Source organism: Phaethon aethereus (assembly GCF_964289735.1).
Source record: "Phaethon aethereus genome assembly, chromosome: 2".
Lineage (NCBI taxonomy): Eukaryota > Metazoa > Chordata > Aves > Phaethontiformes > Phaethontidae > Phaethon > Phaethon aethereus.
Window position 1 is genome coordinate 171,894,284 of NC_138582.1, and position 13,331 is coordinate 171,907,614.

The 13,331-nt window shown below is 51.8% G+C and overlaps 1 protein-coding gene across 1 annotated transcript; it reads right to left on the bottom strand.

Moving 5' to 3' along the window:
* Positions 1-384: 384 nt before the first annotated feature.
* On the bottom strand, positions 385-8,757 carry ASB10 (ankyrin repeat and SOCS box containing 10; the record flags this gene model as incomplete). Its single annotated transcript, XM_082015399.1, has 5 exons — positions 8,378-8,757; positions 3,341-3,608; positions 2,281-2,785; positions 822-935; positions 385-570 (listed from the first exon to the last, which is right to left on the bottom strand). The coding sequence occupies exons 1-5, from the start codon at positions 8,691-8,693 to the stop codon at positions 385-387; spliced, it is 1,389 nt and encodes a 462-aa protein (XP_081871525.1). The 5' UTR covers positions 8,694-8,757.
* Positions 8,758-13,331: the final 4,574 nt, after the last annotated feature.

The following is a 13,331-nucleotide window of genomic DNA, read 5'->3' on the forward strand; positions in this document are numbered from 1 at the left end:
GCACATTGTTAAACCTTTTTGAGTTTTACCATCTCTATACTGCAATAGCAGTACCTGCACACACAGGCTGCCACAACCGATATCCTACGATTAAAACTGTGATCAACTAAGTGCATTTGCTCCTTGTCCCACAAAATGCCCTACTCCCCATATCTTGGTCTTCTTAGTGAGTCTGGAGTTTGTCCCGATTAGTATGGGTAAACAGAATGCTCCAAAATAGGTGCACGAAGCAGAGCACAAAGCTGGCTGGGACAGGGACACAGCAACAGGTCTGGCCTGGGAGGCGATGTGCAAGGGAAAGGGGTTAGCTGGGAAGGCACAGACTGCACTGGCAGGGATGGAACATCTGCACAGAAAGGCACCGTAGGACTGGAACTGCAGCCCTTAGTAGAGAACGTCCTCGAAGCTGAGCAGCAGGAAACGGTGCAAGGCACTTGGCAGGTGCAGCTGAGACAGGACCAGAAGCAACCGTCCCTCCAGGAAGGTCCTGAGTGAGCAGCGAGCCAGGTGCTGCAAGGAGCGAGGTCTTTGCTCCAGGGAGAAAAGTGACTGGTAGAAACGTGGGTATTTCTACAGAGAGAGAAGAGAGGACCAGAGGCAGATAAAGCTGAAGATGTCACCCAGGGAGCGGAGGTAGAACGAGACATCCCTTTACCTTAGTCACTATGGTGCACCCTCCACTAACCCCCAACAGCACCATCCCTGGGCCCTGCAAATCTCCACCCAGCCCTGCCCTGTGCCAAACACCCTCAGCCCCAAGCCTCCTCTGGCACCCTGCCGCTGTAGCCTGGCTGCATGTTCTCCAGCATGCATTCCCTCACCTGTACAACCTCCGCTGGAACCGCTTCCACCCAGTCCTCAGAGATGCACACGTGATCGTAGCTGTTCATCAGGGCCTCGATAACACGCGGGCAGGTATGGCAGTACCGCAGCACCTGCATGAGTGGGACAGCAGATGAACACAGCTTTTGGGCAAGGTCCTGCAGGCCCCGCCTTCACCTCTAGAAAGGTGCACATGCTCAAAACCAGCCTTGGCAAACCTAGGGAACGAATGTCCTTCCCTCATGCTGTCCCAGGAGATCAAACCCACCGATGGTGGGAAATGCCAGAGCATCACTCCTGCGAAGAGGGTGACTGAGCCAACACACACAGCATGGTTGCGTTCAGCACTACTGGGTCCCCACAGCCTCTCCTCAGATGCAGGGACTAACGTATATGGCTGGGATGCAGATCTCCTTCAACTGCCTCACTGCTGCAAGTAGCTCGTAAGCAACCACCACTCTGCTTTATGCCAGGCTCCTTTCTTCACGTTTTCCTAGTTAGAGCATGAGCTGTTCTGGGGCAAGGCCTGACACCTGTTTTGCATGCAGCAAGGCTAAGACATACATGCCTCTGTTGAGGGCTACACTGGCATCTCAGGGATGTACTGTTCCTGTTTGGCACGGGGCTGCAGAGATATCCTGTATCTGTGCTGAAGCAATGGGTGTCATAAGAGGTACTGTGCCTGTTACCTGCTACACAGAGCCCCAGGCAGATATTTTATGTGACACACTTCTGGGGTGTACCAGGCCTATGTTTTAACAACACATCTTCAAGCGACACTGATACTCTGTGTCCTACACCACCAGCGTGGCCTTTGGAGCACACCCCACCCATGCATAGCCGCACAGAGGCAGATCCCCCAGACCCCCGCAGGCTCTTGGCTCCCACTCCCTCTGGCCCAGGCCAGCAGTAGCTGTCAGAGTCTATTCCGGCTGTACGAGTGATCCTCATTATCTGGCGTTAATAGGAGATTAATTAGTGTTAATTGTTGATTTTCCTGTATTTTCCCAAAGGGGAGAGCAATCTGCTGATCTCCGGGCTGGGTAATTATTGCACTGCTCAGGAATTAAGACAAGAAATTAACCCTTTGTTTGCTGGTGTCTTGCAGAGACAGCATGAGCTGGAGTGTATGCCCCAAAGAGGAAACACATCCCCTGAGAGGAAAGGCGCCAGTGTTTTCTGGGGCAAGGTGATTATGGAAGCTGGGTAAGTATTAGCCACACAGCTTTGCAGACAGAAGCAGGATAGTCCTACAGGAGAACACAACCCAGTAGAAAACTTCAGGGAATCCCTTATGTGAACCCCCTCCCCCAGCCCCTGGGAAGAGATAGGCAGGACAGCAAACAGGCTGGCACAGAACAAGCGCTGCTGTGACAAACATCCTTGCTCTCACCGGGGCCCTGACATTCACAGCGTTCCCTTCCCACCCTGCTCCCGGCGCAGCTGAGAGCCCCGCACCTTGAGGAGGGAGCCAGGCCAGATGCGGATGGCACCATAGTTGAGCAGGGCTCGCACCACCAGCTCTGGGTGGTGCTCTAGCTTGTAGGCAGTGGCTTGCAGAATATTGTGCAGCGCCGTGTTGCCACTGTAATTCATGATATTGACATTTGCACCCCGCGACAGCAGTAATTCTGCTACTTGAGCATTGGCATTCTTGCAGGCCAGGTGAAGCGGGTGCTGGCGGTCCCTGTCTGCAGCATTGACGCTAGCACCACTCTCCACCAGCAGCTGGCAGACCCGGTAGTAGCGGTCCATGTCCTGGGGTCGATGGGGCTGAGCACAGGCAGCATTCAGTGGCGTCTGCCCCTCCTCGTTCTTTGCCTCCAGCTCTGCGCCGTAGCGCAGAAGCAGCTGGACATGTTCCGTTAGGCCATGCCGTGCTGCTACATGCAGTGCTGTGTCATCTTCCTCCTCTGTCCGACTGTTCACACTGGCACCGTGCTGCAGCAGCTGCCGGACACACCTATGTGGGCCAAGATGACTCAGTGACAGGCCCTCCTCTCCAGCTCCTATCCTACCTCCCACCCACCCCCATGTCTGTACTGCCCCATGGCTTTCACTTTTCCCAAGAGTCCAAAAATCCCTGCTCCTCATGCCCTGGAGCAGTGTTTTTTAGCCAGGACTACTGGTTAGCAGAGATACTGTCATCTTAATTCTAGCTAACTCTCCACAGTTCTTTAATAGTGTCGTCACACCCAGAGCCTGCTCCCACACACCCACAGAGGCCTGTCTGCACACCGCATGCCCTGACCTTCAGTGGGAACCATCAGCTCTGCATTGCTGGTGGGTAGCAAGACAGCAGCACCAAGCTCAGCTGCATCAGCTCAGGACTAGAGCTTGCAGCCATCTGTGGGACTTCAGAGGTGATCCTGGTCCAGGAACAGGCAGTAAGGCCACCCCATTCAGCAGCCATTGCTGCACCCACCAGCCAACCTTCAGGGATGAGTAGGGACCCCTTCTATGGAAGATGAGGCTTGAGGGGGAGGGAGGCCTGCCGTGCCCCTTGGGTGGAACTCACTCGATGGAGTCGGGGCTCTTGCAGAGATGCAGGGGCTTGTAGCCATCCTCAGAGACGGCCTCAGGGTCAGCACCAAAGCCGAGCAGCAGGCGCACGCAGTCGGTACTGGCTGCTGCACAAGCCTCATGCAGGGCAGTCTTACCCCCTGGCGCAAAGTTGACGGCAGCATCCCTGAGCAGGAGGAGCCGCAGACAGTCTGTGTAGCCCCGGCTGGCTGTGATGTGCAGCGGCGTGGTGAGCTCCTGCTCATAGCTCAGGGACCACAGTCCTGCGGGGAAAGAGAGGTCAGGGAGCCATGTCCAGCCCACAGTGCACAAAAGCACTGGGCCCAGACCTGCACTTTCCCCCAGGGTACCTGATATACATCCCCCTTCAAGAGACCCCAGTTTCCCCTCAAGGCACTGCCTCTTCCTGCCAGTCCCTTCTCTGCAAGCTCCCTGCCTTCGGACTGGCCTGCCAAAGACAGAGATCTGGGGATGACTCTTAGACTGCACAGCCATGCTAACAGGGGGCTCAAAGGAGCAGGAGTCTTGGGGCAGACGCTGGTCCCAGAAAGTGTGCCTTTCTCCTGCTGCACAGTCATGTGGCATGGAGTTTCTGTTGACAGGAGTACAGCAGATAAAGGGCCTGGGGCACAGGCAGGGCTAAAAGCAGCAAGGTGGCTGGGAAGAGCACCATGCATGAAGCACACCATGCATGAAGCACCACAGTAAAGCAGAGAGGTGCTGGAGCAGGCTGCCATGCAGACGGGAGATTCAGACAGGCCCTGAGCATAGCACAGACAAGCAAGCTTCAGCAGAGATGGACATCTAGGGCCTAGGAAAGAGCAAGGGGCTGCAACTTGCCAACTCTTAAAGATGCTGACCCAGCTGGAATCATTGCTGAGCTGGTACGGTCTGCTGGCAACCAGCCTGCAGCTGTTACAGAAAAAAAGACTCCTTAAATCATGCTTCTTGCTGCCCTTCCAGGCTGGGCTGGAGGGCCACATCGCAGACTGCGTGACATGTTCAATACTACATCCCTCTCACCTCTTTCTTGCAGAAGCAGCATGTGGTCAACTGTGTTTCCTAGGGCCAGGTTCAAACTGAACCATCATGAGGATGTAACACAGGGCTGCGACAATTCCTTGCCCAGCACAACCCACAGAGAGAACCCGCAGCCCAGCACAGGCTGCACACAGACAGAACAGGCACACAGCACCAGGCTACAGGACTGGTCACAGAAGGAGCACAATACAGCCTGTAGCTGGAATCTCCTTTGCCCTGCGGGGGAACCCAGGCGGTTTCCAAGCACTTGCACCACCCCTGCTAGAAGGGTCAGTACCCCGGACGCACCTCATGCTCCCAGACACATGCACGCTCTCCCACAAGCAGCACAGGGGAACCCAACCGCACCCCAGTGGCGCTCACTCCCATCCCCATTCCTCCGTAACTGGAACGGCACACGTAACACACAATCCCAGCAATAGTAATGCCCTGCAGCATAAGCAAAAGGCTCTGAGCCCCTGTTCAGCTGGGCCACGCTGCCTGCCCACCGACCCCCCACATACTCAGCCGGCGAAGGTTGAACCGGTAGTTTTTCCACTCCTCCAGGTCACTGGTGTCAAACACAGCATTGGGACTCAGGTTGTTCCGAGGGTCACTGAGGATCTCGGCCACAGTCCCCTGATCCCCAGTCAGCAGGGCCTGCCAGTAGGCCTGGGCAGGGCCATCCACTTTCCGTGTGCAAATGGGCTCCTGACTGTCTCCTCTGCCTGTGATGCTACACATCACGCAGTACCCAGACCCTCCACAAAAACCAGTGCGGGACCTGAGCTGCCTCCCGGGCCAGGCTCTGAGCCTGTGGGTCCAGCCCCACCGGTGACCTGTGCTCTGGCAGGGGCTGCCCGTCTGCCCCGTGGCACTCTGCAGGATGTGAGGACATGTCACATCACTGCTTGGCCCAGGCTGCACACAGCTCAGGTCTCAGCTCTTCTATTCTGGGAAGCCTTGTGACCAAATGTTTGAGCCAAGAGGCTGGCAAGGACACTCCTCTCAGGCAGCAGTAACTCCACGGTCCTGGCTGTGAAGGGAAAGTCCCCAGGCAGGGCAGGCTAGCAGAGTAGCCTGAAGGTAGAAAGAGAGACAGGAGGTCACCAGGAAAACAGGGAGGGAAGTAGTCTCATGCCCAACTAGCCTGCCCAGACCACAACAGCACAATCCAGCCGCCTCCACACACCAGCAGCACACCTTTGTCCAGCCTGTGGGCTCCTTGCACATCTTCAGCCCTGCACCCCCATTTGCTCCTTCCACTCGATCCCTTGGCACTAGACAGGTTTTTAAACAAGCCACAGGAAAATCCTTTTTAATCAAAGCTTAAAGCCAAAGGACAGGTAGAAATAGGTACAAGGATGGGAAACGGTGCATTTTAAGTGAAGGTAATTATCCTTTAGACCCTTTCCTGCTTTTCCTTGAAATTCAGCCTTGCAGAGAACTCCTCATGGTTTTAGTACTCCCTTTCCATCCTCTGACAATCCCCTTACTCGGGGTTCCTCACTGCTGTCCTTTCACTTGAGACGGTATTTTCCCCTGTCCCCACTTGTATAAACTCACTCTGCCCCTACTTTGGTTACATAACAGCGCACTTTGCTTACAGTTCGTCAGCATTGTGTGCATTTTGTTCAGACCATATCTTCTAAAGAACACATCAAACTGTGTGGAAGACTCGTAGTGTTTAGTATAATTTTGTGTTGTGGAACTATTCAGATCATGCAGCTAAAAATAAGTGAAGTGACCCCAATAGACCACCAAGTAACAATTACCTGGGGAACCAGAGAAGAGTGTAAGATAGGGAACTTCGCCCTTCTCAGTAATGAAAATAAATGACCAAGTTCTATACTGACAGCCTCCCGTGTGCCCTGTCTGTGCAGCCTTCACCACCTTGTCTACCTACAATGTAGTGCATGAAAGGGCAAAAAGAGGGAAGCACCTGGCAGGCGTTCTCATCTGATGGGATCCTCCATTTCCCCAAATATATAAGCGGGTATCCCACAAGAGCCTGAGGTTCCCAATCACAAAAGCATTGCCAGGGAGGCAAAAGGCTGTGTGAGTTAGTGTCAGTAACACCATACAATTTACACTTCCTCTGGGCTTCTTAAAATACCCACAGGGATGACTTGGGAAAGACCAGGTCACTAGAATCTACTTTTAAGGTTGCCAGCTGGGTAAGTTTTAAGAAACTGGCCCTGCATGCCAGTGAGATACATAACCAAAGCCCTAGGTAGCATGAAGATTTGCTTTTGGTTTTTGTTTGATACACTTAGCTAATAAATGTGGCAGTACATTTTTGGTCTGTGCATGATGAATGATCTTGATTTGTTGGGTTTTCCACATCTTGAAACTTTGGTGATAAGAGCAATTTCTGTGTGAAGTTGTTTTACACAAGCTGTTCTGTTTTCTTTAGGGCAGAAATCTTGCTTTTTTTTGCCAGAAACAAGCAGACAGACTTGCTGTTCAAGTGTCAGCCCAGCATAAGATGGGAGTTAAAATGTGCAATGAGTATTTTTCTGACAAGTGGTCTCAGTTACACAAAGGGTAATACCTGTTGTATTTTTATTCCTAAGTAGACTGTAACAATTCAAAACCTGGGGTGTACAAATCTTGGAACTCAGTAAATAATCTTCGCCACCCGCAAGTAGCAGCACTTGCAGCTGCAATCCCACCCTATCTGTTTGTCTCTTGCTAGTGTGGATCCCCACAAAACACTCAGTCATGGTCAAGCTTTATCAGTGCGCTCCATAGCTTTGTGCCAGGACACTTGAAAAGAATGCACACCTCTGGGAAAGCAGCCTTCACCGACAGCTCTTCTGTTCTCGCACACGGGTGGCTTTTGTGACCAACCTTCTGTGGAAGGGCGGTGCAGTTATGGCCCCTCCACACCTGACACTCCCCATCTTAAATTCCAGGAGTCTGCCTGCAACACGTGACTAACGGACAGTGGCAAGGACATGTGCACTTCCAGATTGCCAAGCATGCCTCCCCCTTTAACACATCAGCTATAGATGACATTGATGAGAAGGTAAGCAAAAGGCACCAGAGTGCAGAAGCATGTACAGTAGCCACAAGATCTATCTAGGCAAGGTACAGCGAGGTGTACAGATGGGAGGAAACACTAGGGATAACCAGCTTCTACCTCTTGTCACTCAGGACAAGCTTGCTTCCACCATCTCTCTAGTAGACGAGATTTTTGCTCCCCTTGCCCAATCCATCTCACAGAATAGAACAGCTTGCCGGGTGCAAACCCTGCATGTGCAAGAAAGCAAAACAGCAAATGCTTTTGCTCTGGAGCAAAGCCCCCTCCACCTGATCACTGTTAACCGTCCCAAAACAACCCCCTACAACTTCTCAACAACAGTATTTGGAGCAGGGATCGCAATGGCTCTGCTTCACACCTGGATTTCACCACCACAGCAGGAATATAGAGCAACTGCGGCTTGGTCCCCAGGCAGCTGCCTACAAGGCAGAAGCACGGCCATGCCTTTTCCTCAGGATATGGGCTAAGCTCTGCCCAGAGAGCACTGCTAAGACCTCTCTGCTGTTCCCAAAGTGTGTCACAGCCTCCAGTTTCTAATGAACTGGAGTAACAGACCCAACTTAAGACATAAGGCAGAAAAAGAATCCTTATGCCACCTGATGCTTTCTCACCCAAGCACTCTCTCCACCTCACATGTATTTCACATCTATCCCAGCAATCTTTAACAGGACAGTCCTGATGTTGTTCCTCTCCAGCAGCCCTTCCAAGGGCCCTACTCTCACCATGTCCTAGTAGATCTGCTTCTGGCCACCTTCAACAAGCCTGCTACCATTTGTTCTACAGCCTTGGAATCCTCCTTCCTCATCCAGGGAAGAAGGTCTTCTGTTCCACCAAGTCCCTCTTCCACCACCCTGTCTCCACCACTGGGGATTCCTCGCAACATTTTTCTCAGGTATCTGTGCACTTTCTCTGGTCCCCATCCTGGGCACTTCCCAACCCCCCCACATCCGAGCCCTGCACACCCACCAAGTTTCCTGCTAGTCCAGCGCAGCTCATCACCCTTGGTCTCAATGATGAGATTAATGGCTGAGCTCTTGGTGAAGTACTTCTGCACCATCTCCAGGTCCCCAGTGAAGAGCGCATTCTGGACCAGCAGATCCCGGCACTCCAGTGGCTCTAAGCGGCTGCTCTGGCATCCCTGGCCAACTGGGCTCAGGCTGTGCTCACTATGGTGGTGCCGGGGCCTTATGTGCCGAGAGTACTTCCATTGCTCCAGCTGCTCCTCATCGAGCTGCAGCAAGCCCTGTGGGGCAGAGCTGAAGGGAAAGGTGCAGTCCATCATGGGGAACAAACAGGACAAGTCTGAACCTTACAGTAAACAAGCTGCTGCAGGCAAGAGCCCCTTATCCAAGGCTATGTCCTTTGCAAGTTGCTTCTGGGTTCCAGCTCTGCAGTGTCTGGCTAGATTCAGGCACAGGCCTGACTCACCCAGTATAAATAGTCCTGCTTGGCAGCCCCCCTTCACCACCTCCCCTCCTTCCAAGAGCTTATTTTCAGCTGCTGGATGCAATCACTAGCACAGATTAGGCACAGGAAAGGGGTAGCAGGCAGCCTCGAAACACTCTTTATGTGCTTGTTTACTCTGCAAAGCCTCTGTTCTGCACTGTGCTCCTGCTCGGAAAGAACAGAGCAAGGTGGGGGCAACCACAGTGGGAGCTAGCTAGGGAAAGTCCTGCAGCAGCAGTGCTGTCAGAAGCCATAAGGGACTGAGTACAGAGGCGTTCCCCACAGGCAACTCCACAGGGCCCAAAAAAACCCCTCACAAGCCCCACAGGCTGCTCTTGCAAGCCCAGCATCTTCACTAGGTCCGTGAGGCTGGCTGCCTAGACACAGGTGAGCAGAAGGGAGGGAAGCTCTGGTAGGAGGGCATTGCTGGAGGGCATGTAGGCAAGCCCTGGGAGAAGCAGCTTGTATGACATGAACCAAGTTTCCCGGCAATGAGGAAAACAATCTCGCATGCAAACGTCAAGAGGTTGACAAATGTCTTCAGGGGGGTATGCCCAGCTAAGCCATCCACCCCTCCAGCCATAGTGGGTCACATTTGGAGGGATGAAGGATGCTGAAGGCCCCTGCCCTGTCCCAGTTACCGCAGCTCACTCTGCAGGACAAAGTAGATCCCATTAGCTAGGATGTTGTGGTAGCTTGACATAGGTTTGGGACCTGTTAAACTTTGTTTACCCTCAGATCACTCTCCTGTAACTAACCTGTTAATTGCTGTGTCCCTGCCAACATGAGAACCTTCCAGCTGGGCAGGCTGTGAGTGTCAGCAATGGCAACAGGGACTCATTAGCTGCTGTGGGAATTTCAGCCAGTATTCTCTACCCAATCCTATAACTGATGTCCGACCTGCTGGTAAGAACATCTCACTTTTGGATCAGTCACTGCCAGGTCTGAAAAAAGCAGAGAGCCCATGAGAGGACACCATGGCAGGAAGGGTGGAGAGAGCATGACAAATAGCTGGTCTCTTCTGGCCAGGTGAAGGGCTCAGTGCAACAGCCCCAGCTTGGGGAACTTGGAGTACAGAGAAGGCTGGTTTCTCTTTGAGATGAAGGAAAGAAGAAACTAAGGAGAACTCTTAGTTTCCCTCCAACCTGTCTTTCCACCTCCTGCTGCTCCTGCCACTGGAACCAATGGCATCATGCTTCCCCCAGCCATGGGCTTGGACAGAGAACCCAAGCTTAGTCCTTCACGCACAGCACTACTCACACACCCTAAAACTATCCAGGAAAGGCATCTAGAAGGAATACCCTGACTGCGGGACAGAGGCCAGGTCCCTAGCCATCACATGCAGAATACTGGCACAGGGCAGGCAGTGCTTTCACACTCGGGCCGTTTCACAGGCCTTGGGCTGAGTGGACATGCACTTTTTCCTTTGCACCAGCTGCCCTGGAGATTTCTTCCGATTCCCATGGCTAACAATGAAAACCTCAAAAACACCCCACCACAAGAAAAAATAAAAACCAACAAAACCAACCAAACAACAAAAACCCCAACCCAAACCCCAGAAACAAAACCCAGAACACAACTAACCACATACACACCCCCCTCCTCCCGGCAGAGCCTTTCCTTTGTGTTTGACAGGGCTCTAGCCTCTGCCCTGGTCCCGGAGCAGAAGAGGTCCTTTGCTTGCTCTGCCTGACAGGTCACAGGAGGGGCGTCAGGACCATCTGTCTCCTCAGCACTGTCATCAGCAGGAGTTGTCCAGCTACTGGCACAAGGCTTTGACTTCAAATCCAGTTTACTGAGCCCACTCACTGCACATGCCATAGGGGGCTGCAGAGTCTGGTTGGGAAAAAAACAGGCTCCTCCTCACTGGTTTTGCATAAATACCTTCACATCAGGGGCACAGGTCCCGTCTGATGCACAGAGCAGCAGCACCCAGTCCTCTGGTCCCAGTGATTTCAGTGCCTTTAGCAAGTTCTTCCTCAGAAGCTTTGGATCTGTTTATGAGGAAGAAGAGGGTCCTCAAAGGTCACAGTGAAGGGGATCATGTGCAATCCCACAACTCAAAGCTGACTGGAGAGAAGAGAATGCACATCTTTAAAAAAATGTGTTGCAACTTTTTTTTCAGTGATCTGTCTTCTCCTAAACATTGTCGCTCTTATTGCAAGAGATTCGTTTTATTTTTTATGATTACACCTGCTTTGTGTCAGGGGCCAAGATGAAGAGAGTGAAATAAAAAAGGTTACAGCATATTTCTTGTATGATATAACAGGGCACGTCAAACATGTTGGATTGTCTCATACTCAGAGACACAGGGGAGCTCAGAGGATCAAGTCGTGTCTGCAGGTTTGCATGGAGTCAGAGGCTGACATTCACTGGCTTTTGGGAAGACAGTCCCTAGAGTGCACACAAGCAAGCAACCCAGGTACATCTCTAGACACCGAACCTTCCCCGCAAGCAGCAGTAATTAAGGACAAAGAACAAGGTTGAATGGATAACTCCATCTATCTCCCCATGAGAGATGTTAAAACAAAACTGAGGTACCCAGCCACACAGCAGCTACCCAAGCTGGTATAAAGAGACAAGGTGGAAATCTGTTCATGATGTGGGACAGAGCAAGGGTGCTGTAACTAGAATCCCTAGCCCAACAGTAATGCAAGCGTGTCCATTATGCTCATGTGCGTGATAAAGCATGTCTGCCCCCAAAAGACAGATTTAGGGAAAGTACCTTGTTACTAGCAAAGTCATCTGTGCAAGCTACAAGCCTAAAGATGTAGCATATGGCCCCATCAAGTCAGACTACCCAGAAAACCATGATTTTGTGCAAGTTATTAGTTGGTCATATACAGTAACATGAGGTATTAAGTTCTGCCACCTTCATAAGGTAAGCTACTGGAGCCCTACTGTGCACTTTGTTTTCAAGTCTTGAACTACTAGCTCTTAATTTTCTACCTTAAGCATTAATAAACCCTGGTTTTGTTCTATTGTTAAACCTGTGGTGTATACAGAAGCTGCTACACTGGATTGAAGCCAAAAACAAAGTACACATCTCTACAATACAGTAGATGAAAGGAACGAGGGATCCAAAAGAACTTTGAGCATAAGGAGGACCAGCAGCTAGATCCTGCTAGCTTGCAAAAGGTTAATGCAGTAACTGTGGTAGCTGGCTGCTGCTGTTTTGGGAAAGCCTTTACTCCAGCAAGCACAAATAGACCCTCCTGTAAGCAGAGGTAGCAGAGAGACCTCACAGAGCTTCAGACCAGGCTCCAAGGAAAGAATAAGCAGAGCATGTCTGATTCTCAAGACAACATTACTCAGCTGAAGCCTTCATTCACAAGGAGAGCCATGAGACATGGGGACCAGCTTAGAGACTCTCTTGTGGTTAGAGAAACTTTTGAAGGACAACCTTTTCAAGACTGATCTTGCACCACAGCACATGGGTTGGGGCAGTAGCCACTTTCAGTAATACCTTCTCTGCTACTCAGGAGCAACTTGCTGTGGCAAAAAGTCAGTTCAGAAGAGCTTTCCAGGCTCACTTCTCAGACAGGCAAGAGCTTCTCATAGAAGAGGCCCTGACAAGGATAGCACATGGCAGGGACTGTGAATTGCATTATTAGAAACTGATGGGTTTCTAATCCAGCTGGAAGGGAAGTTTGAATACACAAGCTGACAGCCCACCTCTCTCTTTCACTAGGTCTCACCTCCGTCTCACCTCCTTCTCCCCAGTGAGTTTTTTACTAAATTAATTTTCTTCATTCCCAACCCAGATTACCAACAGCTGTGGCATCTTTGCTAGCTGCAGTATCAGAAGCAGATGAGAGACACCTTAACCAGAGCCAGAGTACAGGGGTCCGGGTGGGGAACACCAGCAGAGACTTAGCCCAAGCAGTCAATTCCAGGTGAGCCAGTCCCAACGCTACCCACAGCCTTGCTCAAGTGCTAGTTCACTAGCTATGCATTTATGCTGCGAGCGCACATTGCCGGCTCATGTCCAGCTTTTCATCCCCCAGTGCCCCCAAGTCCTTCTCTGCAGGCTTGCTCTCATCCCTTCATCCCCAGCCTGTACTGACATTGAGGGTTGCCCCGACTCAGGTGCAGGACCCTGCACTTGGCCTTGTTGAACCTCATGAGGTTCACCCGGGCCCATTCCTCGAGCTTGTCCAGGTCCCTCTGGATGGCATCCCATCCCTCAGGCGTGTCAACCGCACCATTCAGCTTGGTGTCACCTGCAAACTTGCTGAGGGTGCCCTCGATCCCACTGTCTATGTCATTGATGAAGATATTAAACAGTACTGGTCCCAATACAGACCCCCGAGGGACACCGCTCATCACCGATCTTCATCTGGACATTGAGCCATTGACAACTACTCTCTCGATGCAACCATCCAACCAATTCCTCATCCACCCATCAAATCCATATCTCTCCAATTTAGAGAGAAGGCTGTTGTGGGGCACCATGTCAAAGGCCTTACAGAAG